A 27,139-nucleotide genomic window follows, 5' to 3' on the forward strand; every position below is an offset into this window, starting at 1 on the left:
TGGTCAGACTTAGAGTTTATTTTCCCCTTTAGCAAAATCAACAAAGCTAGAGGCCCAACCTTTGACTAGTTGGGATTGGGTTTCTTACGTCCTAATGCAACAATGAAATCGACTTTATTGATCACGACTGCTCCAACATGTCGGTGTTTGCAACTTCAATGGAACATGCCGAAACTGGTAATTCGTGGAGACAGACTCTTTTTTTAGCTCATTGATCAACTGGTTCTCGTTGACATTCCTTCTCCTTTACAAAATGCCTTCTTGAAGTTGTTAAACCAGACACGTAGTTGTGGATGGTTTGAGGAACTAAGACTTAGCTTTTATTATTGCATTTTTCATAGTTAATTTTTACTATGAACCTTTAGTTAATTTGTTATAAAGTATAGAGGAATATTTCCCTGGGATTCCCTCTATGTGATCAATATCAATGTAAGGGTTGACTTTCCTATAAAATCTTTCTCATGGTAGAAGTCGACAGTTGGATTTTATTCCTAAGCTTTTGTAGTGACTAGTTGGATAATTTGTTTATTATCGAACTCTTCCAGATCTGTATTACATATATCATGGCTTCGAAATCCTTGTGATTCTTGTTTTGTTTACAGTTATATCCAGTGAAGCACACAACAGAGATACCTACTGGCACTTCAATTATATTTTCAAATAAAATTAAGATTATAAAATGAAGCATCTGAAGGAGATCATAAATTATAAAAATTGTTACGGTTTTTTTGGGAAGGAAATAGAAAGGTCCAAGGAAACACGTAATAGAGATAGTTTAATATATCCATTTTGATATTAATTGCATTTAGTTAAAATTTATCAATTGTTATGAATTCGCAAGACTTAGTTGGAATGCTTGTTGTAGAGTTTGGGATTGCGCAGTTGAAACATCAGAGTTATCGGGGTGATTCTCAGAATCACCCCAATGGCTCTGTTGTTTCAAAATCTTCATGTATTATTAATTTAATTTTTTTTAAATAAAAATATTTTTTTTTACTTTGTGTATATATAATAAAATGACATAAATCTCATATTAAACGTGCAGCAGCGTTAACACGACTGGAGCCTCCCCGAAAAAACATGGGAAACTTCAATGAGTTAGCGCCAAAACAATTTAACCATAAACAAAATAAAAACGTAACTTGCATGCTTTTGTCGGGGTGGCGGGGCGAGGGCGATTCTCAGAATCGCCCCATGTGCCCACTTCTTACACTCTCCAATTGGAAATCTTGTAAAACAATTGCGTTGAAGTAATAGGGCGATTCTCAGAATCGCCCTATTACTTCAATGCAGTTGTTTTACAAAATTAAGAAGAAAACATGAAAATTTATATGCGTTTTATTAAAAAAAGATATGAGATAATAATTTGTTTAATAAAAATAATGTATTGAAATGTAACATGACTATTGAAATTGAAACAACAATAAAAAAACATTACTAGTTGCAAAACCCATAATTTTTAATTTTTTCATAAATTTATATTGCCATAAACACTTTATATTAACCTATTAAATCTCATATTACTTAAAATTTATCTCTTATCTAATAATCAACGAGCGGTCAAGAATTGTAGAAAAATAACTATTTCATTAGGCAAGAATAATAACTCAAAATAGTTATTCAATATATCTTTACATTTAATTTGTCAAATCAAGAAGAGGAAAAGCTTCCAAATCAAAAAGTAAACATAAAACTAAAATTCAGAAAATTAATAAAATTATGTTTGATATGTATGATTAGGTTGATACGTATTTTATTAAAAGAAGATGTGAGATTATAGTTTTTTTTTTTAAATATATATTGGACCGTGACATGAATATTAAAATATGGGTAGTGGTAAATTGAAGATATTAATTATATGGAACATGTTTTTTAATAGAACTGCTAGTAAACACGGCTCACCCCACTCAATTTCCACGCTCCATTTTCGTCATCCTCTCTCTACATAGAAATTGAGATTGACAGAAACCTGAGAACGTCACGGAATTTTCTTTGTCAAACTGTCACGATGTGTTTCCAATTGGAAATCCTGTAAAACAACTGCGTTGAAGTAATAGGGCGATTCTGAGAATCGCCCTATTACCCACTCCTCTCCATCTTCATGTCTCATCGATCTAAACACCGCGCTCGAGATCAAGTGGGGTTGAGCGCTGTCACCGTCCCAGCCCTCCTCGGGAATGACATGATCAGTTTCGTTCTCACTTGGCTCTGTTACAGCCGTATCAGGCACTGTTATGGCGTCAGCTTCTAATGTTGGCGGCTCGCTTTCTATAAAAATGTGTATCCTTTCAAATAATTCAATCGCCCGATGCATGATATCTCTGTGCACGTCAATATTGCTTCCGTTTGGTGATCCATCCATTTCCTCATATTCTCATATTTGAAGTAATAGGGCGATTCTGAGAATCGCCCTATTACTTCAACGCAGTTGTTTTACAGGATTTCCAATTGGAGAGTGTAAGAAGTGGGCACATGGGGCGATTCTGAGAATCACCCTCGCCCCGCCACCCCACAAAAGCATGCAAGTTATGTGATTACAGTGATTAATCTCGCAGCATCAAATCACATAACTTGCATGCTTTTGCCGGGTGGCGGGGCGAGGGCGATTCTCAGAATCGCCCCATGTGCCCACTTCTTACACTCTCCAAAATATTTTAATGTAAACTTCTTACACTCTCCACATCATCTTCAAATAATCTTTACTCATAAACAACTTCTCAGCTGAGAAATCGACCCCCTCTGTCTTCATCAGATAACAATGTTCGTGAATCTGTCTATAGTGGTGGAGTGCCTTGTCATCCACAGCAACGATGAGAAGATTCTTGAGCAAGTGTTCAGTTTCGTTGCCCTCTCAGAAACTCTACAAGAAGAGATCGATCATGCTATTATTCTGCGCCCATGTTGCGTTCAGTGACGTGATTATAACCATTCTGTTTTGGTTTGCAACCTTGGACAGTGTTAACTCTAGCTCCAAAATATTTTTATTCTGCACACAAACCTGTACATTAGTAGTGTGGCCTTTAGATACCATATTTTATTCCATAAATATGAAGTTGTTCTTAGTGTTCATGCTTTTGAATGAAAAGATATCACTCCACTATTCAATTACTAAAGCTTATTTAAAGAACTACATACTTTATAATCTATACGAAAAAAATCAATATATATGTCAAAGTTTAATTTCCATGTTATTAAATACACATTCAATTCAAATAACTAGATTAATTTCTATAATTTCTACGAAAAAATTCAATACACCTCTCTAAATTTAATTTCAATGTTATTAAATAGACATTTAATTCAAATAGCTAGATGTTTCAAATAACTAGATTAATTTCTATAATCTCTACGAAAAAAAATTTGATACACCTCTCTAACTTTAATTTCAATGTTATTAAATAGACATTTAATTCAAATAGCTAGATGTTTAAAAAATCTTAGAAAATTTATTTACGCATTGCATCTCTTTATATGTTTTTCCAAAGACTGTAAAGTGCAAAAGTACATCTAATATATATAGAGAGATATATAGATATTATGTTTTAATAAATAAAACTATTGGGCATTAGGATGTGTTTTCATGTAAATGTAAAATCAAAAAATAAATTGTTTTTTAGTCATTTAATTATTTATAAGTGGAGCTGGTTAAACATAAATGGAGTCGGTTATTAGTAAGTGAGAAATTTTCTCTGTGTAAAAAGTTTGCATTAAAATATTCTGGAGAGTGTAAGAAGTGGGCACATGGGGTGATTCTGAGAATCGCCCTCGCCCCGCCACCCCGCAAAAGCATGCAAGTTATGTGATTACAATGAACTATAAACTCAAAACGGGAACTCTCGCCACCCCGCAAAAAGCATGCAAGTTTTTTTGCGAGTTCCCATTTCAACATCCAGTCACTCATCTGAAGATGTGAATTCTAATGGTGTGCAAGAAAATATGAGTGATTTTGAATAATTGTTTAAGACAATTTATATAACTGATGTTTGCATCGTATCTTGAAATAAAATTTTTGATTTCCATATGGTGTTAAATGAGAAGTTATGAGTCATTTTTATGTTGTTGGATTATATGTCTTAATTATGATAATTTTTATTGTTTAGAATATCTACAATGCAACATTAAATTAGAGATATAATGTATGTTTCATTCAATATACAAATAATGACATTTGAATTCATTTAGTCATGCAATTTGTTCATAATGTCATGTTTTTTTAATTTTATGGTTGAAAAGATTCCAATTTCTTTTGTATCTAGCATGTTATGGTTGAAAACATGTTGAATTTATACTTAGGAAAGAAAAATGTTATTCTACGAAAAGCATTAGTGTGTTTTTTCCTCATAAACAACTTTTTTTGGCACATAAAAATTTAGTTTTACTAGCATTTTTTTAAAAATGTTGAAAATTGACCCTAAAAAAAATCATCATTCCAGTATCATCACTTTTTCATTTTCAAGGTGGTTTTTGCACGAAAATTTCATTTTCACTACCATTTTTAAAACATGTTCAAAATTGACCCTAAAAAAAAGTCATCGTTCTAGTATACACACTTTTCGTTTTTAGCATTGTTTTTGATGTTTTTCGGGGTTTTTTTGCCAGAGTTCCCGTTTTGAGTTTATAGTTCCCGTTTCAAAGTTTACATTGTTTACAAGTAGTGCCATGATCAGCATCGAGTGTCGTACAAGTTCCAGTTGGGCGACAAAGTTTGGTTACATTTGTAGAAGGAGCGCCTCGCTAGACCCCACTGCAAGCTTCGCCTACTTCGATATGCGCCATACACCATCACCAAGGCTGAAGGGGGAAATGCATTTGATCTCAACATTCCACCGTTCCTTGGTCTGCACCCATTGTTTAGTGTAGATCGCCTTCATCCATACTTTCCACTATTGTTGGACACATCCGACATTATAGAATAACTCACACCAACAGAGCTAAGCCCGGACTACATAAAACATGCCACAACTGATCAGATCATGGACACAGATCAAGAACACTCCTAATAGAGGATCTAGCTATATCGAATTGTCAAAGAAGGCCAACTCCTTCACTAGGGACCAGGTTCAACAAAAAATTCCTCACCTCATGGAGGCTCTACACGCAATGGGGACCATTTCTTCCTAAGGAGGGATGACTGATCCAGGTGGATATTGGTGGCCACCTGTCTATTCCACCTAGACCTCCATTTGGTTTCATTTGTTCCTTGTTTATTGCAGCATTTACCATTTTTAACAATTTTTTGGGTCCTAAACTTCCAGAGCAGTTTTAACCCCCTAAACGACATTTTTTTGAGGTCTGCAGCAGGCCCTTAATTGTAAGTAGGGGTCTGCAACAAATCTTGTAGTAATCGAAGAGATATTTATAAAAAGGTATCGTACATGACAAACAGATATAATATGACCAAGTTACGACCCCGGGAAGTTGGCTGCCCAACTAACCCCAATGGGGCCCACAAACTCTTGGCATTCCATCTCCTGAGGTTAGGGTTTTTGTTGCTTAGGGTTTTCCCTCTTGGTTCAATAATAAATAGGCCATTGAGTCTCATTGTAACATAGTTCAGAGACATGTAGTTGTCACATCTCTTCTCAGAGATAAGCTACCATCGCCCGAGCTAGTTTATTTTTATTTTTGTATGTAAGTATATTTCAGTTCTTTGATATTAATTAAATGAAGTTTTATTTCTGTTGCATCTCTGTGTATATGGGTATTTTTGTATTTCATTGTGTTTTGCATAAGTATGGATCAAATGAAATGAATATAAATGACTAAATGAGGGGTTGATATAATGAATATGAAACTACCAAAAAAATATAAATGACTACTATAAATGATAAATTTGTGATTACAAATGATGACTAAATTTTGCATATATATGACTATTAGTAGCTAATTTACAGTATCTTATAACACGACCAAAATTTAATCATTATTCTTTGGTCATTAATTGGTTTCAAACAATGACAAAAATTTGCATGTATATGACTATTAGTAGCTAATTTATAGTATCTTATAACGTGACCAACATTTTGGTTATATTTTTTTGGTCATTGGTTGGTTTTCTTGGGTGATCATGAAGTATGTTTTGTTGTGTATTCGATCATTCATTATGACAATTAATGACTAAATTAATTACCAAATTTATGACTAAATATACTACTAGATGATAAAAGACAACCAATTAATGGCTAAGTTAAATACGACTAAAAGTTGGTCGCGTTATAAGATATTGTAAATTAGCCACTATTGGTCATCCACTGAAAAATGGTGGTTTATATGAAATTTTTAGGCATTTTTTAGTAACTAATTATCCATTTTGTACTAGTGCTCGTTACCTATCACAATGGAGTGGCACTTCCCCCCTATATTCTTTTAATAGAGTGGGATTTGCAGCCAACAATGGTTTTATTAATACCAACATATGTGTTTAATTTACAATCTTTTCCCCTTAGCCATTTTTCCAAAACAACGTATATGTCCCTCGGAAATCTAGCCCCAAAATCAATATACACATATACATAGGCACGCAGACCTGCCAAAATGACTCTGAATCACCAACCTAATATCAAGATACATAAATTTACATCATAAACCAACAAGGGTATTACAATTCCCTTCATCATTCAAAAAACACAGGTATGCTCATCAAGCTCGATTTATCTAAGGGTTTTGATAAATTGGTCGTACATTTCACAAATTCTCAAACTGTTTAGTTTCTCCTAGGCCTAAATCACCTAGATAATTTCCCTTATCTTCCCTGCCTTCTTCTCTATAGTAGTTAATGGATGTCTCTCTAAGACCTTCAACACTTCTAGAGGAATTTGTCAAGGCAAACCTCTTTCCCCCTTTATCTTTATCCTCACAGTTGAAGGACTAGAACGAGCCCTAAAACAAGCTATATTGTTGGTGCCATCAAGGGTCTACGATTCTCCAACTCTATTGAGAAAACCTTGCACCAAAAATTTGTGGATGATACAATGCCCATGGGTGTTCCAACTATCCAACAAGCATTTTCCTTTTGAAAATCCTTGGATGATTTCACAATTGCCTCAGACATGTACCTAAATTCACAAAAGTTTGAGACCTTCTTATTCAATATTGCCCCTGCTATTCAACGCCATCTCATTAATCTCCTGGGATTCAAGACACTAACCCTACCCACTACCTATCTAGAAGCCCCTTTAGCTCTGAATTCCCTGCATACCAAAATTTCCTCTAACCTCATTCAAAATTTTACCAACCAATAAAATATTATAGTTTCTGCTCACTTTACATAGCTGGAAAAACTAACCTCCTTAAATATATTCTACGTGCCTTACCCATGTATCTTATCTCCACTCTTGTAACGCCCAAAAGAATCCTTCATCAAATCAAAATCCTTCAATGAACATTCTTATGGGGAGGAGTGAGAAAAAAGAAAAACTAGGCACTAGTTTCTTGGGAAAAATTATGTCTCCACAAAAAAATAGGACTGGACCTCTAAGATTTGGAAACTCCAAACATTTTCATAGGAAAAAGACTTTGGTGGCACTGAATGTAAGAAGGTTAGGACATATGGAAGAAAATATGATCCATTAAATGCATCGACCACATTACTAATGAACACAGCATCCACACATATATATTTAAAATGTGCTTATATATCTAGAATCTAGCCTGTAAAGGAAAACAATTAATACAAGAACACTTCTTTTGGGAATTCAAGAATGGAAAAACTGCTCACATTTTCGATTATTCTTGGCAACAATTTCCCAAACTTTCTACCCAAGAAAAATCTTCAAGATATACACTATGTTGTACAATTTCATGGGAAAATTATTGTGTTTTATTACTCAAAAAATGCCTCCCCAAAGACCCATTATTATCGATGGCAATCTCCCTCCTACTTGAACATCCCCTTATTAGCCCAAGCTCTTGAATAGTTCAAGGAAATTTTTCTACGTCAACAAATCCACTTTTCTAAATATTTGGACAAAATTCATTAAGGATATCAACCACAGGGTTCTTTCACCATCAAAGAAGATTACTTCCTTGTGACTAATAAAACTCACACTCCGAATCAATAGGTATGGTTTAAAATGTGGCGTCAGAAGTTTTGTCCAAAGATAACTTATTTTCTTTGGCTTATACTCCATATAAAAAACATTAACCTGAGATAAGATTCTCTCTAGGGGTTATGTTGGTCCCTCACTCAATTTCGTTTACTAAGCCAATAAAGAAAAATATGAAAATATTTTCCACTCTTATGCTTTGGCCCAAGATCTTTGGATATGGTTCTTCAATCTCTTTAGACAACCTTCCTGACTTAAGACTTACCCCCTAGACTTTATCAATAATTGGTCTCTTTCCCAGTTTTGCAATCCCATTCTCCATAGAGCTTAGACTATTGTACCTACCTTCATCCTCTGGATCATATATAAGGAACGCAATCAAGGTATCTTCTGTAACTCCCAAGACTCCAACACCTCTCTTTGGAACACCCTTGTTCTTAATCACAAATTCCAACCATCATTATCTCTACTTTGTCAGCCTCAGATTGGAAAGTCCATGACGCTAAGGTCTCTATTCTCACTCCTCTCAATCTTCCCTCTTCCCTTGCCCAACTCATGTATCCCCCTCCCTCATGGACCCCCTCCTTCCCCTCGCACTAGTATTTGACTCCTCTTAATTTTGTATATCTAAACTTCAATGGTGCCTTCAGAGGAAACCCATTCATGCAAGCAACGAGGGATTCTTTCATTCTGAAACATGAGACATTGTTCACTACTCTTGAAATGGGGCTTTAGAATTTCCTCCACCCACAATTTCTCTTTCCTAATCCTTGAAGGTGACTCTCATCTTGTTATTTCCCTAATTACTAAGTTCCTCCATGGATCATCCTCTCTAAAAATCACCAAAAGTTGGAAACTCGAAAGCCTCCTGAATCTCATTGAACAAGACCTTCCTTGAATATATTATATTGTTCGCTCACATATTCACAAATCGATTAGCCAATAAAGGTTCTACTACACTCTCCACGTTCAACCATTCTTCTTTGTCTTCCTTCCTTCGTTCCTCATTAAAATATGAATGTTAGTAAATAACAACTCAAGATATCAATACCCCGATGTGGTTGGTAAGTAATAAAATAAATGGAGCTAGTCTATAGTTATATTTTTATTTACTTCCATGTTTAGTTTAAATGTCTTGTTAGCATAGAATTTGTGGCTCAACAAGGCTGCAATTTTTGTCTCCTTTTGCGGGTCTCCCCATGAGTGGGGAAACAAATGGTTTTGGTCTCTTCTTTTCATGGACTCTCCTTTAATTTTACAAGATCTCGACTCTCTACTTTACATTCTCTGATCTAGTTTCCAAGGTAGTAGGTCAAAGACAACAATTTTACCAAAATGATGTAAATATTTTATATTGCACTACACTCTGACAACTTACAAAAAACAATTTGGTAGCATAGATTTCTTTAGTATATTTTCTTAGGCAATTCATCCATGATGATGATTTTTAAGTACATTGAGTTAGAAATGTACATTTTTAGTCTGAGCATCAAATTTTACCTTCTCATCCATGATATACTTGACATATGATAACAGTGCCCGGAAATCGTTCACATACTCATCCATAATTATTTGTCCTAGCTTTAACTCATCTCAAATATATTTTTTCTAAAATACTTTTTAAATTGATTCTAAGTAATTTTTATCTCATTGATTTTATTCACATGTTTGAAATGGCCTCACCATATAGATGCTCTACCATTTATATTAAATATAGTTAGTGAGTCACTCTAACATTCATATTTCTAGAGTAGTTGGAAGTATTTATAAATCCCAAGAAACCAAGACTTGGCTTCTTGATTACATTTCACCTCACCATCAAACACATGCAGTTTCGATTTTTTGAATTTACCACGAAATTAATCTTTGGAATGAAATTTCATCCTCCTTCTATGAGACAAAGATTTTGAACTAATGTTATTGTATTCTTCAAATGTAGTTGATTCTTGGTCAACCAATTACAATGGGGGTTGTGTCCCATCATTCTAGATCTAGTCTTTAGTACTATGGACCTTTCTTCAATAACTTTCACCAACATTACTTGAATCCAGTCCTTAATGTATTTTCCTTTAGATTTCTTTTAAGTTCTGCAATGGGACAACATTTAAATTATTCCCCTCCAACCCCCCTGCAAATCTTTGGCTGCTCTTTCATTATTTACCTTGTAATTTTGAGTTTATTCCCTTAAACTTCTCATTGTTTCTTCCATGTTTGGAGAAATATCAACATTTCCTCTTCCATTAGACTCTATCTTTATCTAATTATTTCCTATGTTCATATCCTTAAAGTTTACATAACTTTGATAGTAACAATTGCTCAATTCCATACGATTATTTTTTAGCAACTCTCTCTCAACAATAATATCTATGTAACAAGGTTAACCTACTGGGTTAGCATGATATCAAAATTATTATTTCATTTTCTTTTAATCTCATACAATCCTAGTGCTATAACCATATGTTTTGATACCAATTTATAATATATCTTCAATTTGAACATTAAGAATGATTTGATACCAATTTATAATATATCTTCAATCTGAACATTAAAATTATTGTCCTAACAATTTTATTTTTTTTAACAATAGTATTTGAATCAATTTTATTATTCTTTCCTAATACATAACCATATGACCCACTTAAATATCATAACAATTATGTTATTTGGTTTTCTCTACCACATTTTACAATTATAAAAAAATAGCTAATTCACAACCAAGTATCGGAACTAAAAATTCTTTTAAATATATAAGTAATCATAAACTAAGTATTAAGAATGTAACTTCTTATTATTAAGCTTCATTTTTTTCTACCCAAATTATTTTAATGATAAAGATCATTAACAATTAGTGATTAGTGAATTCAATATTGAATTTATAACAATTTTTCAAAATCTATTTTGCTAAAAGATAATTAAAACATACAAAAGATTATAGAAAGAAATAAGTCTATAAATTACATTTGTTTATTTAAAAAACGTATTTCAACATGATAAATAATGATAAATAGTTTCTAAAAGTAGTCCATGAATCACCGTTACAAATGTTACAATCATAAAGCTGCTCCATAAGTTGGGAGTGACCCATATATTATTTTTTAATATAATTTTATATTTCAAGATGGTGCTCACATAAATTGCATTTTTTTCATACAATAAATTAATTTGTCAAAATAAATCTAAGACAAAAGGCCAAAAAAACTACAGTATAAATTTGGTTTATATATATATATATATATCAGCTGAACTATCCTACAGGATTTTCTGGAATGGAGGCCACGGCACCAACAACAAGGCGGAAGAAATTGCTTTTTGGGGTCTCTTGTGGTTCAGCAACTTTCTAAATATCCCACACTTGCACATATACGGGGACTCCAAGGTTTATATATATATATCAGCTGAACTATCCTACAAGATTTTCTGGAATGGAGGCCACGGCACCAACAACAAGGCGGAAGCAATTGCTCTTTGGGGTCTCTTGTGGTTCAGCAACTTTCTAAATATCCCACACTTGCACATATACGGGGACTCCAAGATCATAATTGATCAAGTTTTGGGAAAGGCCTCCATAAACACTCCTATATTACAAGGATGGCTGAAGAGAATAGAGCTCCTTTGGCAGCTTCAGGAAGACTATACAATCCAGCACATAGGCAGATCCTAGAACATGGAAGCAAACATCTTATCAAAAAAAAGACTGCTTGGAGCACCTGGCAACTGGTACTTGGAGATCACTTGGGAGCACAATACATACGACATGGGGGACTTCCTATTTCCGGGTTAAATCCAAGCATCTCTATTTTCTGCAAAATTTGGTTTTTCTCTATCTTTTTTGTTTTTTTTTTTCCTGCATATGTCAAATTTGATTACTGCTCCAAATTATACATGCAATTACCCACTGCCCCGGAACTACTAAAGCATAGCCTCCAAAGTTATATGATCTTGTTTTTGATGATCGGTATATAGCTCCAACATGATAGCTTTCACTGCTCCCCTTATGAGAGATGGAAAACATGTTTTTTCCAATCATTATCAAAATGATATGTGATGTTTCCTATTCTGTACATCCTCCAATTTATATAATATAAAGCTTTTTTCTCACTGAAAATATATATATTCTTGACGTTAAAATGATAATTTCAAGTCTTACTCATACCCTTTTACATATATAAGAACGTTTGACATATATATTTAATGCTTCCCCTACGTGATTCCTTAATATAAATCTTTAGAGGAATTTTTTCGCACACTGCAACCATTAACGATGTCATACACAATAAGTATTTCGACGATTAGTATTTAAGCAACGTTTTGCTTAAATTTTATAAATCCGAAACAGTTGGGAAAGCTGAGTGGATATTATTGGTTAATCAATGATGACAACTTTTCACAAACACCACAATATTGCCATGGAAGACATATGGTGCAGTAGTGATTTGCTTTTTAGACTTTTGATCGACTTTTAGAATGTTTTGTAAATAATTTCTCTCTCTACACGAGGCTCATACTAAGCGTTTTCATTAAATTCACCATTATGTCTACATACGAAACTACGAAAGTGTTACGCGTGATTCTTAGAAACCTATATTATTAATGCACCATTAGTGCAAGTGCTCATGTCCTTGCAAGTATCATTAATGTAAAATATTTTTTACTAATCTAGTGTGAAGTGATTTTAAAATTAATATAATCAACGTTTTTTAATATTAATAAGAATATAAATTTATGAGGAAATTTATTCTTATAAAATTTATGGACAATTTAATCTGTAATTATATTATTATATAAATTGTGAATTTCAAGATTTAAATCCCCATAAATGTTTATTTAAAAAATAAAAATATTTATAAAAATATAAAAATTCTAACACCTTTACTATAATCATTTATTTATGAGAGATAGGTTACAATACCTTTGCTATTGAAAGGTCACAGATTCATTCTCTCAACACTTTCAAGGTCAATTTCGTAGTTGAGCCAAGCCTACAAGAAGTGATTGCTTAGTGATCCATTCTTGTGGATCTGCCTAGTTCATACAAGTATTTTGTGGACATAGTGGTCAATGTTTTGTGGACATAGTGGTCAATGATCTCCGAGGTCTATGAACCACAACGAATACATGATAAACATCAAAACACTTACGTCATAAATACATCTTACATTGCCTAGATTAAAAAAATCACAAAAATTAACTAAATAATAATTTTATTTTAAATTATTAATCATGAAACAGATTAATATATTAGCTAAACATATATTCCTTTAAAACACATCTAACAACATCCTAAATAATACAGAATTTACGTCCACTTAATAAATTAATTTGAAATAAATTAACTAAAAGATTATATTGAGATAAATCTTAGACTTTTATATGTGAATACTATTTTTTTAAAGACAAAAAATTGATATCTATTATTAGAGAAAGTACATGTGTCTGAGAGATTGATTCTTCGTAGCCATCCTAAAACTGCTTTCTATTATAAGAGAAAGTACCTGTGTTTGGGAGATGTGATTCTCCATAACCATCCTAAAACAAGAAAAAAAAACAAAATGAATAAACTCAATCCATACACCCTTGAAGTTAGCAGAAAACTAGTACAGGGTTGTGCTTAAAGCCTACCATTCTGCTTTTGCCCAGTGCTAAGAAGATGTGAACATAAGACTTAGCAGCTACAAAAAATTAGCACTTACAAACACAACAGAAAGACAAAAAAACCACAAAAACCAGAGGAAACAGAAAAGACGAAGTATCAGACCAAGTATCCCAGCAAATAGATTGTTTATTTTATGCGTGAATACTATACATTTAACATAAAAGTTAAATCCCTTTCATAATAAAAATCCTAAAAGACATATTTTGAAATAAGCACTCTAAAGACATATTTTGAAATAAACACACGGTAAATATTTTAAAATTTTCGATTTTTATTACAGTTTAAGCCTTTTCAATCATATTTCGGAATTTCTTTGAGGAACGTATGGTCATTAGCGTGTCTTATAAAGTTGCTCTCTTAGATAAATTGGTAAAGGACAATGAAACAACTATCGATACTTGAATTAAGAAGACCACAAAACCGGCACAGCTGCATAATCTGAGTGCTAAGTGCGGCTTACAATTTTCTTTATTCATGAGATAGAAAAGTAGAAGCTTTCATGTGTGTGTTTTACATATCTACAAAAACTGCTCGCTGGCTGCCCCGTAATTTACCGTTATTCATTACGCTGTCCGGAAGGGCTTGTACACTTTTAAAGCTTCAACAATACCCACTATGGATCCACCGGCGGCTAGCAATGAAATAATAAAACAAAATACGCTCAATATTTGCATAACAAACCACCTAGAAGACCAGCGCCGAATCTTATTCTGTGATATATACATGCTCGCCGGAAAGTACACTGTCAATGGCCAGAATGACAATGCACCCAGAAGTCCCAAAACATTGTTGAAGAATGGCAGCAGCATGGAAATCAATGTGGTCATCACAACAAAGCATGTCCTCCACACGAGCCTGAACAGATTCACCTTGTATGGCCCATATAATGGTATTGGCACAACGTAATGATGGTTGATGAAGTCACTGCGTGGCCACTTTTTGCCGGCGCACCCTTCAATAAACGCAAACAATGGTTGGCAGAAAATCTGCCAAGGAAAAGACCAACAGTAAAATACGTCAAGATTCGTCGCCTATCAATGCATTGGCATAACAAACACAAGCTGCAGCCTGATCATATAACCCATAGCGTCAACAGATATAAAAACTCGGTTATGTGCAGAACAGTAGCAATAGCCAAAAACATTGAAATCATTATCCAGATGGTTACGGTTACATTTTGATAGGGTTATTTGAAGATAGGGATATTCTAAGAACATATATTTTAAAAATATTTTGATGAACAATCTTAAATTAATATCAAATTCTAAAATATTTTCAGAATTTACAATCTAATTAAAATAAATAGATTCAATCTAAACTTTAACTCTACTGTTATACTTACTTGGTATGCACCGACCAAGTGAATAGCAACGGCGGCGTTGGCAATGTCAATCAACCAAAAGGGATTGTAAAAACCAAAGCCTGTCAACAGGTTTCCTGGTGCATTGTCACCAAAAGCTGCGTAGCCCATGCAACCACACAGCATGTAGAACACCGTTGTCGTTGCCACACCCAATAGCGTTGCTTTTTTCATTGTCTTGTTCTCTGCTGGAGGCGATTTTATTGTGTCCTGAATGTCAATTCAATTGAGTTAGTCCCTCACATTTGTTTCCTTGAAACCACTATGATGGTATTGTAAAAGTATACAGTACCTGAATTTCTATTAGAATCATGGAATAGGAGTAAGCAAATGCAATGTTCCCCAGAGCTTCGAAAGTATTCCATATTTTCTCAGCTTTAGATACTGTACCAATGGTGGCTCCCGTGAGACTCCCTCTAAAGTGTCCCGCCTCTGAAACACATCCAGACGTATTATAGGCAGCACAGAAAGCTGTGATATCTATTAATTTAGACGAAATTTGAAATGCGTTGTGACAGACCTGCTACTTTGGCGATACCGAGGCCAAGTCCAATGGTAGAATAGGTGAACGACATGACCGCAGCCACGACAGAGAGCCACCAGATTTGATCAAAGTCGGGTATCTGAGAAAGTAGAATCTCTACCACACCGAAGGTTATCAGGTATGGATTTGTGTCCACGTGGCATGGATAGTCTTCTCCATAAGTGCTAAAGCAATTTGACTTCTCAATGGCCCTGCGTTCAACCATGCAATTTAGTCCAAACTAATATAATTGGCTCCCCATTTCCACGTCATCAGGAGCAACAATTTATTGATCCACCAACAGTCAAGTTAACTCACGTCATGCTGATAGATGTAGCTATTGTATAGCCAATCGCAGTTCCGAAAATATTCGCGTACTGTGTGAAACCGCATATACACACCTGGAAGCCATCTGGAAAAAAGTGTGGCAAACAAATCAAAATTTTCAAGTTTCTAGAGGGGACATATTGAGTACCAAAGTTACAAACATTTATTTCATGTGGAAACCATACCTAGATTGGCTCTCACAGCATGAATATAGGTGTAATTTCGTTTTCCAGGAACTGCACCCGGAGACCTGTAGCAGTCTGAAAGCAGGCAAGACGTATAGTATGTGACAAGGGAAAATGAAAGCATGGCTACAGGTCCAGCAATCCATCCTAGCTGAGCTGTTGCCCATGCCAATGAGAGCACTCCGGACCCAATCACTGCTGTAATAATATGCGCACTTGCTGTCCCCAGTGTGCCTGCGAATGCAACATTTTACCTGCTGCTTCATAAATATATATTTACAAAATTCTGTTCATTTTTATCTTGATTGCTGGTTCGAGTTATTTTATTTTGATTGCAAATTCTCAGAATATATTTTGAAATTGAAAAAATAAAAATGATGTTAAAATGATGATGCTAACACCCCACGAACATAGAAAACAAAGTTTAGTTTATTAAGGAATTGACATCCATATTCAAAATCTGAACTCAACGAAGCGTGCCGATAGCTCTCCTGCCAAAATCCGCCATTAAAGCTTTCTTCTTCAGATCGAGAACTCAAGCATTGAATTGCAAATTCGTTCTGCCCAATGAGGCTTGAGCGACAGAATGGGTCACAAACAGTATTTGCAGTGAATTATATTCTCAATCAAACGAAGTTGAATAAAATTTATACCTTGGCGTTTGATGCGCCCATCGTCGTCGAAGTTGGAGGGATCTGAAACCTTTCCGCCCTCCAGGCCACTGCCTTCTATTGAAACGTGCAACATGTTGCCTTGCAATTCTACATGCGAGCAGAAACGAGGAGTTGCGTCATGAATGTGACCCATTTTCATTACAGACTGTGACTTTGACTTAAGACTGGCACTGCCCAAGCAGAAACTTCAAATTTGGCTTTTGGATCGTAGCAGCGGGTAGCAGTAATCTCTCAACACAACAAGCTCAGAGGCACTTCTCTTTTGGGCGCTCAGAGCAGCAGACAACTGACTCTTACTCGAGGAGTTTAGGACACAGTTATTTATAGGTGAGCGGCCACACTGTTCTCTCAAGCAAAGGGAGATTGGTCTGAAAATATTGGCACTCGATATATCCATCGACACTTGTCATTCCCGCTTTCGCCTGTAAAGTAGTTTAAAGTAGCCATTTTTTTTCTTCCTTCTTCTTCTTTTTTCTTTTTTTTGGGTCTTAGAGGAGCAAAAATTAAAATTTCGGTTAATTTTAGGAAAGATGGGTTATAGCTATCAAGTTTCAACATTTTGGATGTGTATGGTGTGTTAAGGTAGATTTTGGGTGTGTCAAGGTTTTTGATGGTGCTGAATTCATTTCCACCATCAAACAAACAATTCAAGCACTCTTATAGTAAGATTTTTTTTAAAAAGCAAGATTTTAACAAAATTGTGGGCTTCATAAACAACTCCTAAATCTATTATAAAATATCATTGTTTATATTAATTAAGAAGAGTAAATCGTCAAATTATAATTATTTTAACTAAATCTATTATAAGATATCATTTTTTATATTAATTAAGAAAAGTAAATCATGAAAATATAACTATTTTAAATTTATAGTTATTGTATGGTTTAAATACAACCATGTCTTAACTTAAAATAGTCAACATGAACAACATTTATAGATCTACTACAAAACCTTATCAACTTTATCAATAGTAATATATAGACTTAACCAAGTCATATAGTCATATGTAATTGACAAGTTTACTTTTATTTTTATTTTATTTTCTTTGTTGCTGCTATTATGTCATGTCATGCTCTCTTTATCAATCTCACTTTTGTATCCTTAAAGATAAAAATAATATTAGAAAAATAATAATAAAATGCATGCATAACAATAATGTAAATAAATCATCTACACCATGATGTCATGTCATGCTCTCTTTATCAATCTCACTTTTGTATCCTTAAAGATAAAAATAATATTAGAAAAATAATAATAAAATGCATCCATAACGATAATGTAAATAAATCATCTACACCATGATTCAAGAAAGTCAACAAGCTATCATGACTCCACTCAACTAAAACACATTACAATAAAAAGGCTCCAAACATTTTAAAAGTTTCTTACTCAACTAAGACACATTATAATAGAAAGCCCCCAAACATTTTAAAAATTTCATCACAATAATCATAAACTACCAAAACTATGTAATTTAAACAGATAAATATATATCTTAACTTAACATTTTCTATATTAAAAAAACCAAAAATATAAAATAAAATTTTGAACCTAATCTTAAATGTTATTTTAATTTATTGTCTCTTCATTAAATAAAATTAATATAACATCTAATAAAATAGATTGAAAAACTATAACTTATCATTAATTTTATTATATAATATTTTAATATTTCTTATCATTTTAAATTAATAATAAATACATAATTATAAAATATTTAATATTAATAAATAAAAATGTAATTTTTCAATTCTATAAGTTTAATTTATCAAAACATAATATAAGATGTATTATAATTAAGTTTATCCAGTCATCAATATTTCATTTAATCAAACTAAATTATAACAAAATAATTATATCTAAACAAAATTATAAAGAAGTGATTATACCTAAACAAAATTTTAAAAAAGTAATTATATCTAAACAAAATTATAGAGATTTAATTATAGGTAATTAGACTGCTCTTAAATCATGCATCCATTTAAAATTTGAGATAAAATCATTCATCCCAAAGAAATTATGGAGATACCTCACCGAACTGCTATTAAGACAAGGGGGGTTGCACGACATCTATTCCCTGCCCTAAGCTGGAGGAACAGGGAGATGTTCTGAAACTGGAGAAATGTACAATGTGCAAATCATTAATAAGCACATGGAGGTCTTGAGTGCACCAGAAGAAATAGCAAGAAGCTCGCTTAAGCTGAAGTTGTCAAGAAGCCTTTCATATGCAGAAGTATTGCTTTAAAGTTACTATTAGAAATCCAAGCTCAATGGCCTCCTTTCATATGCTGAAGTTGAAGTATTAAGCCTTTCCTTTCACTTCCTTTTTGACATAAGATTGAACTGCTTGAAAAGGAGATTTCTGATGTCTGTTCCACTACAGGGTGAAAACCTGTCAAGACCAATCACAACGTGCAAATCTTTGAAACAAGGAAGTTGAGAGTTATATTCCTTACCTGAGGCACAGGAAGCTAGTAAATTGGTGCTTGTCACATCAATGGAGGTTTGTGCTTGTGGCATCAATGGAGATACACTGGTAAAGACAGATGTTGTAGATCCGGTTTAACTGTGTTCTATGAACTTGTTTTGAATGATCAAAACAGACAATTTGATAGTGTATAAGTATGACAGTATTCAGCATCTAGCCAACGAAATAAGAGCACAAAACAATAAGTCGAAACCTCACAAGTTCATGGAACCCAAGAAGCTAGTAAATTTGCTTGGAAAGGACACCATGCAAGAGCTTTTACAACAAATTGGTGCTTCTCGCATCAATGCAGGTCTGTGCTTGTGATAACAATGGAGATACACCAGCAAAGACAAATGTTGTAGATCCGGTTAAGCTTTGTGCTATGAACCATGAAGCTCGTTGCTTGATCCCAAAGTTCAAATTGACAAACTGAATGCCTATAACAAAGATGGTGTTTAGTCATGGAACCTTCACTACAAAAGAACCCTTCTTACAAGAACTTGTGAATTCAGAGGGACAAACTGTTGCAACTTGTGAATTCAAAGGGACAATGTGTTGCAACAATGATGATGTTACAGAATAATAATGGTAGAGGCAACCAAAATTTACTGGAACTTCCTACTCATCCAATAAGAAATCAAAGATCATAACTCCTCATAATTGATAGGGCTAGTTTTATATTTAGTTCTTATTTATTTAAGTGAAGGGAAGAAAAAAAGGAAAAGAGGCCATTCTATTTTTGCATTGATATGAAAACATAAAATTGACTAAGTAATAATTTTTCATAGCTTAGAGGAGCAGTGCAAGTGATCAATATACATCGAGTGGTATGGCTCGTGCTTCACTGTTCGGGAATCAAGCTTCGGTTCAGTTAAGACTCTATCTATGGCTCACGTCATATTGCCAGGGCTTGGACAGGAGTGCTCGAACAATCATTCGTTTTTTCTTATGTTTCTTGGCACGGGCCTTACCGACCTCTATAAACGTTGAAGGCCTGAGCTAGGTTATTATTCATTGTGTTCTGTGTATTAGAAGGGCAAAGGCAGTGGATAGCTAGGGTCTTTTTCGAGGCCAAAGGCCACTCTAAGGTATTAGAAAAGGCCAACCTGTATTCTCAAGGGCTCAGCCCGAGGAAGGATCATTTATAGGGATCATTACTAAGGAGAAAAGTTGTTCACCAAACCAATGGCAATGAACTCATCGTCGATCCACATAGATGTGCACGAGACACCTGCCAAGGGTGTCAAGACACCAGATGAGAGAGAAGGGATGGAAGGTGAAAAGTGCAAACAAAATTTGGAATGGTGTCAAAATGAGGGCTATTTAAGGACAGGTTGCATGGTACATAGATTGTTGTATCAAAGACATGAAACAAGTATAAAGGCCAATATGAAACAATCATCAATATATCTGAAACCATTAAGCTAAGACAATAAATGAATATTTATTATTTACAGCATCTTGGTCCTTATTCCTATCTACAGAGCTTAGTTGGTCGAGAAGTTAAATTAGTTGCTCCATAGGATAGATAGTTGGTAGATATTCGTGCTTAGATTGCTTTTTTGGTTCTACGAGTAACTGCATTAGGAACATGATTGTTTTCTAGCATCTTGTCTAGAAGTTTGGTGGCCTCCTGTACATTGTCTGCTTTACAAAGACCAATGATGAACATATTATAGGTTGCAACACTTAGTGAACAACCCTTGTGAACAGAGTTACTCACAGAGTGGGGCAATTCTTGCAATCTTTCTCCATGATAATGATGAGATAAATGTATTCAAAGTCACATCATCAAGGGAAAAGCCTTCAGCTAAGATTTGATCCAACAACCAAACAGCCTATTGAACCATGTGTTTCTTACACAAACCAACTATAAGGACAGAATATGCACTTCCATTAGGAGCACAACCCTGTCCCAGAATTTGAGACATGAGCATCAATGCGTCCTGCACTCTGCCTTTTATCCACAACCCATGTAACAATGTGGTATAAGTGATAACATTGGTGCTTCCAACTTTGACTTCAACTGCTTTGCACAAACAGCTCATGTAACACAAGCACGAAAAGGCTTGCTTGATATACCATATGGGAACAAGGCTATGAACATCAGGAAATCCTCATGACCGTTTCTACCTATAAGAAAGAATGATTAAAATATAAGTGAGACCTCCATAAGGTCATTAGACACATGTAGCAAGAAAGTAGTGAGTGCTCAAAGTGATTTGATGCATATATGACACAATGTCTATTGGATAAACTAGCATAATCATGCTAAAGAACTTTTACAACACAAGAGCTAGGTGAGATTTGTACTGTCATAGCACATGACTAACATGGAGGCACAGTTCATCGTGATTACTGTCCGATAAATTGAATTTCCAATGGCTTTGTGCATACGAAGAAATAATTCAATCTCAGCCATAATGCTACAAGGATTGCTTGTACCGTACATAGATTGTTGTACCAAAACCTATCCTACAAATTGAATTTCTAATGGCTTTGTGCATAGAAAAAATAATTCAATCTCAGTCATAATGCTACAGGTCAGTGAAAGGTGCAAATAAAATTTAGAATGGTGCCAAAATGAGGGCTATTTAAGGACTGCTTGCATGGTACATAGATTGTTGTATCAAAGCCATGAAACAAGTATAAAGGCCAATATGAAATGATCATCAATATATCCCAAACCATTAATCTAAGACAATAAATGAATATTTATTATTTACAGCGTCTTATGGTCAAAGATAACGCAAATGTAAATTACTTATTAGCCAGCCAATCCCAGTAGTGCTTATAGAGCCTGGTCCTTATTCCTGTCTACAGAGCTTAGTTGGTCGAGAAGCTACATTAGTTGGTCCATAGGATAGATAGTTACTAACTTTGCAATTGCTTTTCAATAAGGAAACATTACATGCTGAGTATCATGCCATCATGCTTTACAGAGACCAGTGATGAGCGTATTATAGGTTGCGGCACTCAATGAACAACCCTTGTGAATAGAGTTACTCATAGAGTGTGCCAATTCTTGCAATCTTTCTCCATGACAATCACAAGATAAATCTATTCAAAGTCACATCATCAGGGGAAAAGCCTTCAGCTAAGATTTGATCTAACAACCAAACAATGAGCTTGACACAGTAATGAATATGACTCCCATGAATTCTCTAGGATATACTATTTCAAATTCTTATAGTGACCGTATGTTTGAAGGTGTTTTCGGTTGTTATGTTGCTAGGCTAGCTAATTGATTGAGAACATAAGATGCGGTAAGAACTTCTTGAAGCTTCTTAAGGGGTTCTATAGATTGGTTAGATAGTTTTGTCTAGTTCGTAATGGGTTCCTACTCATTGGAGTTCCCACTTCGTGTCACACTCATTGGATATAGAAACTAATGTTATGAGAAGTAAGAGTTGACTTCAAATCTCTACTGATTATAAGAAATTGCTTTGTATTATTTTGACTTACATTGAGATTTTGAAATGTCATTTATTATTTGTTGTAGGTAAACACTTAAGTAATCCTTTAGGCTAAAATTTCATAGCAATGTTCTTCGTGCCAAAGATCCAAGAGTAATATGTAACAAAACTGAGGTAATGCAAGGTCACATAATTGCCTCAATCAAATGAGAGAATCAGGTCACGTGTTGCCTCAATCAAACGAGACAATAAGGAAGTACAAGGAGTTCATGTTGAAGACTTTTAGCTGAAATAGGGCATATAGAGGGAATATAGAGACTGAGATCTATATCTAAATACTTCCCTTGTGAGAAGGCGAGACATCTATATCATACAATGCATTGCCTTATTTGGCATTAGCAATTTTATGAAAATGTATGAAGCAACTTTTCTTAAAACAACAATTGCGAAGAGCTCCACCAATCAAGATTTTCTGAGAGGTCAGTTTTAATTACTGTTTCTAAATTTTGGGTGGAATACTCAAGCAATAGTTTTGATACTCAATAATTTTTAGATAAGCTTTTAATATTTATAAGGCTTAGAAATAGGAACTTCTGATCTAAAACATGAGAGTGCCTTAGGGCAGTGAGAATCCAACGATCTTGAAACTACATTTAACATAATGAAATCGTTATAACGGATCTTCCAGTTTGATAGTCAATATACGAGCCAAATCCAGTTATTGTTGATCCAGCAGAAATTGCATATTTATGTTTAACTTGTTCATGTGAGGTGGACCCCCTTTGCTGATTTTCCATGCAGCTGCCATAGGGTGTCTACAATTATAGAGCCAAGCTAATACTAATCCAATTCATATGTATCATATGTATGGGGTTTCCTCCTGTGATCCATGGGCCTCCAGTGGACAATATGAAAATACTTTGCCAGGTCTAGATTCCAGTATTGATGATCACAGTAATCAGTCTGGCCTGGCAACCCTCGCTACCTTCAATGCACTGAAATCAAGTCGCCTGGTTCAATTTACATTAAAAAGGAATAATCAAAGATCATACCCATAAAAATAAGCCTTAACATGATCAATAACAAATGAAAATCAAGCCCTGTACGAATATTGTTTTAACCAAAAATTGAAACCCTGCAAGCGTGGAAACTCGGCAAGTTACTATGAACGCATACGCATTTCAAATTCGCAAAATACCAAACAAAAAGCATAAAATTGCAAAGGAAGATATTTAAAATCAAAATGGAAAATCTCTACCCCTAAATCTTTGGGGTTCTACCATCCCCTCTGGAACATATGGTTTTAGCAAACAATGCTACAGCTAAGAATTTCCCCTTGATCCCCATAGAAAGGAGACGTACCAAGCACAAGAGGTTGTGGATCTTTGGCCTGTACAAGAACTTAGATAGGTCGATCAGTCTTACCTTTTGGCCATATGGCTTTGTCTAGTCTCCTGCGAATAGTGATGGCACATTGGTGCAGATTCCAGAATTTAAACTTAGATCTTTCTCTCAAGTTTTTTCTGATATTTTTTAATCTGATCTATACATTCAATAAAGAAAATTTGTCATATGTACGAATGTATGAGAATGTTAAAAAATAAAAATAATAAAGTGAATTAAATTAAATTAAAAAGAGACATTGCCACGCCAAGAGCATGCTTCCCAGGTGTCAGAGGTATGGATTTACAAGTTCCAACGTGTGTTCGTCTGGAAACGCCTTCTTCCATCGATAGTTACCAAATTCTGAATTGTCTTAGACTTCATGGCAGGCAGAATCTTGAGCACAGTAATAGTTAAAATTGCATCCAAATATAATGCAAAAATATATAATGTAGAAATGCCCTCCCCAGGAAATTTGACCTCTTCCTCTGTCTGCGAGATTTCTCCTTGAATGTGAATTGGGATTTCTCTCTAATAAGCTTCTGCAACTTCCTTTGCATCCTTCCTAACCTGAGCATATGAGATACACCTACATCTTGCCTAACCTGAGCATATGAGATACACCTTCTCCCTCAATGTTCATGCCTTCCTTTGCCACTGCCAACGAATCTTTCCCTGGATAAAGAAAAAAAACCTCCAGAAGCTTCGAAAGGAGATGAGCAGAGTAGACCAAGACTCCTAGATGAAGCGACCAAACTAGGAATGCATGGTGAACCAGGAAGATCATGGCAACGCAGACGTTTCTTATTTTCTTTAATGTCCACCTTAGCAGGTTCCACGCCCTTGTTCGCCTCATGGCAGTGGTCATATGGCGCTCGGACAGAATAGTGATCTCCTCCGGCTCTTCAGGGAATTACAGTAGCCTGACTGGTGCGGAACAAAAGACTGATTCTTCTCTGTGGTTGGCACATGTATGGCAATGTCAAACCCAATGGTAATTCTTCCGCTGATTGAACAAGGATTAGTAAAAGCAAGCAAGACTTGGCAGAACGAGAATTCGAAGCATAAAGGATTCGTAAAAGCAAGCAAGATTTGGTAGAACAAGAATTCGAAGCATAAAAGAACTCTTAGGTAACTCAAACTGAAATGGAAGCGTCAATCACAGAGCGTTGGCGATGGGTAGAAGCAGGAGGTCTTTACTCTTAGGTAACTTCTGTATTTTTTCTTCATGAATCATTCCTTGTATGGTGAGGGTAACTTCTGTATTTTTTCTTCATGAGTCATTCCCTGGTATGGTGAGGCAAGTGATTTTCCAGTCCCGCAATAATATTTTTTGCTTCTATACCTACTTCCAAATGCAATGCGCCATAAATTTTGTCATTCCCACTGGGTGCCCCGGAGATTGGCTAGTCATCCATTCAATGGACCCCTGGTTACATGTAAACAGAAGAGAAGTGTGTATGGCACCTTGAAGTTGTGGCGTGCAGCAGTGGCAGGCGTACAAGAAACGGTGATAGGCAGCGGTACCAGGCGTACAAGTAGGGGTGATGGTTCCTCTATTATACCATGCAGTCCATGGAAATCCAATAACCATAGCAACATCCAATAACCATAGCAACTCAAATTAATGTTAACATTAATTCCCTAGTGCAAAACATTTCAAAAAATGCATTGTCTAAACCGAGAATATCATATACTCCAGCCTCTTCGGCGTCGGGAAGAGGCCAAATAAGACGATGAAGTTGAATGAGAAAAAAAAATAACAAATATGAAAGAATAAAACTTTGAAAACTGAAAACCAACTAATATCAAATGCCATCAAACCAATTACTATAATCCCATGCCATTACCAGATAACAGAGACTAATAATTAGGCCGATAGGCCTTCCTTTGAAACAGAGTTTCGTCGTCCTTTTCATTCTCAGGTTGACACCTGGCGCCACCCTTCTGCTTTCCATTGACATAAGATATTCGTCATGGTCCCTTCAATTACTCGTCATGGTCTCAACCGAGAATCTTTGCAGCTGGCGCGAGTTCTATTGCCCGGGTCTCGCAAAACCTCAACGGAAACCCTCTCAAGGTTGCACAATTGCAGTTCTTCTTATCGATTCTGGTGGAGTGCTTATTTGCAGCATGAAAGTGAGTATTGGAGCCAGCCCAGTAGAAGCATAGAACAGGGCTATGGCATCGACAACCGAGGGCAACAAGTCTTTGAAGTGAAATCTCTCCGTTGTTCCAACTGTGGCTCATCCTACAGCCAAAGAAGCTTCAGAGGTTGCAGCTAACATTAAATATCATGCTCAGTACTCTCCTCATTTTATGCCTTTAAAGTTTGACCCTGAACAGGCATTTTATGCCACCGCCGAGAGTGTCCAGTACTTCCTAATTCAAGTACATCTCTAAACACATTCACAAGTTAGTTTTATTTATTTATTCTGGATTGGAACAGGCAGATATATATTGTTCTGTCTGTAAGAGGCCTTGTTTACATATATTTTAAGTTACTGTGGCCTTTTGTTTTGACATGGTGCGGTATGCTAATTTAATTTGAGTTTCTAAAAATAAACAGCTCTGAAAACATAGTATCCAGATTAACCTTTACGACATAGTTGTAGGTTTACTACAACCAAAATGACAAGATTATATATTCATAGATGTCATAAGAGCAGTTTGGACTTTGACAGCAACCATATAATTTGAAACAGTGGGATGATCAGATAACTGGTGGTGGGTATTTCTTGCTTTAGTTACTTGGCTACTTCATCTTTCTGCTGCTGCAAATCACCTGTCTTTGATTTTCTCCAGACCGAGTTTCATGCGTTCCATGCAGCTATTCACTGTTGGAGCCAATTGCATCACCCTCGGACCACTGGCTGTAGCCATGTTAGGCTTTAGCCATTCAATACAGATTGCTTGGCTATCTTCATTCAATTCTCTATCTGATTCAATGGTTGGATCTTCTTCTCTGTGGGTTTCACCAGCTTCTGCATGTTGTTGTGCAGGTCATAAAACTGTGAAGCAAAACCTACAAATAAGTCCCCCTATTCTTCTCTCATCTCAGCCATGGCTCACAAGACTGAAACTGTTCCTGTGATTCCTCTAT

General features: G+C 35.0%; 1 protein-coding gene across 1 annotated transcript; it reads right to left on the reverse strand.

Moving 5' to 3' along the window:
• Nucleotides 1-14,261: 14,261 nt before the first annotated feature.
• LOC149192636 (amino acid permease 3-like) lies at nt 14,262-16,278 on the reverse strand. The gene is made up of 6 exons (XM_089406426.1): nt 16,094-16,278; nt 15,900-15,993; nt 15,579-15,793; nt 15,351-15,490; nt 15,041-15,268; nt 14,262-14,684 (listed from the first exon to the last, which is right to left on the reverse strand). The coding sequence occupies exons 1-6, from the start codon at nt 16,215-16,217 to the stop codon at nt 14,262-14,264; spliced, it is 1,224 nt and encodes a 407-aa protein (XP_089262552.1). The 5' UTR covers nt 16,218-16,278.
• Between the last annotated feature and the right edge of the window lie 10,861 nt (nt 16,279-27,139).

This window comes from Pinus tabuliformis, chromosome 2_2, assembly GCF_031772625.1.
Source record: "Pinus tabuliformis cultivar Carrire ecotype Pingquan chromosome 2_2, CPIR1, whole genome shotgun sequence".
NCBI classification, from domain to species: Eukaryota; Viridiplantae; Streptophyta; class Pinopsida; order Pinales; family Pinaceae; genus Pinus; species Pinus tabuliformis.

Coding starts and splice junctions, on each gene's coding strand:
- LOC149192636 (XM_089406426.1), bottom strand. CDS start 16,217: ATGCTTTCATTTTCCCTTGTCACATACTATACGTCTTGCCTGCTTTCA. Junction 15,491..15,578: donor CGGTATCGCCAAAGTAGCAG/GTCTGTCACAAC, acceptor GATGTGTTTCAG/AGGCGGGACACTTTAGAGGG. Junction 15,269..15,350: donor TGATTCTAATAGAAATTCAG/GTACTGTATACT, acceptor ATTGACATTCAG/GACACAATAAAATCGCCTCC.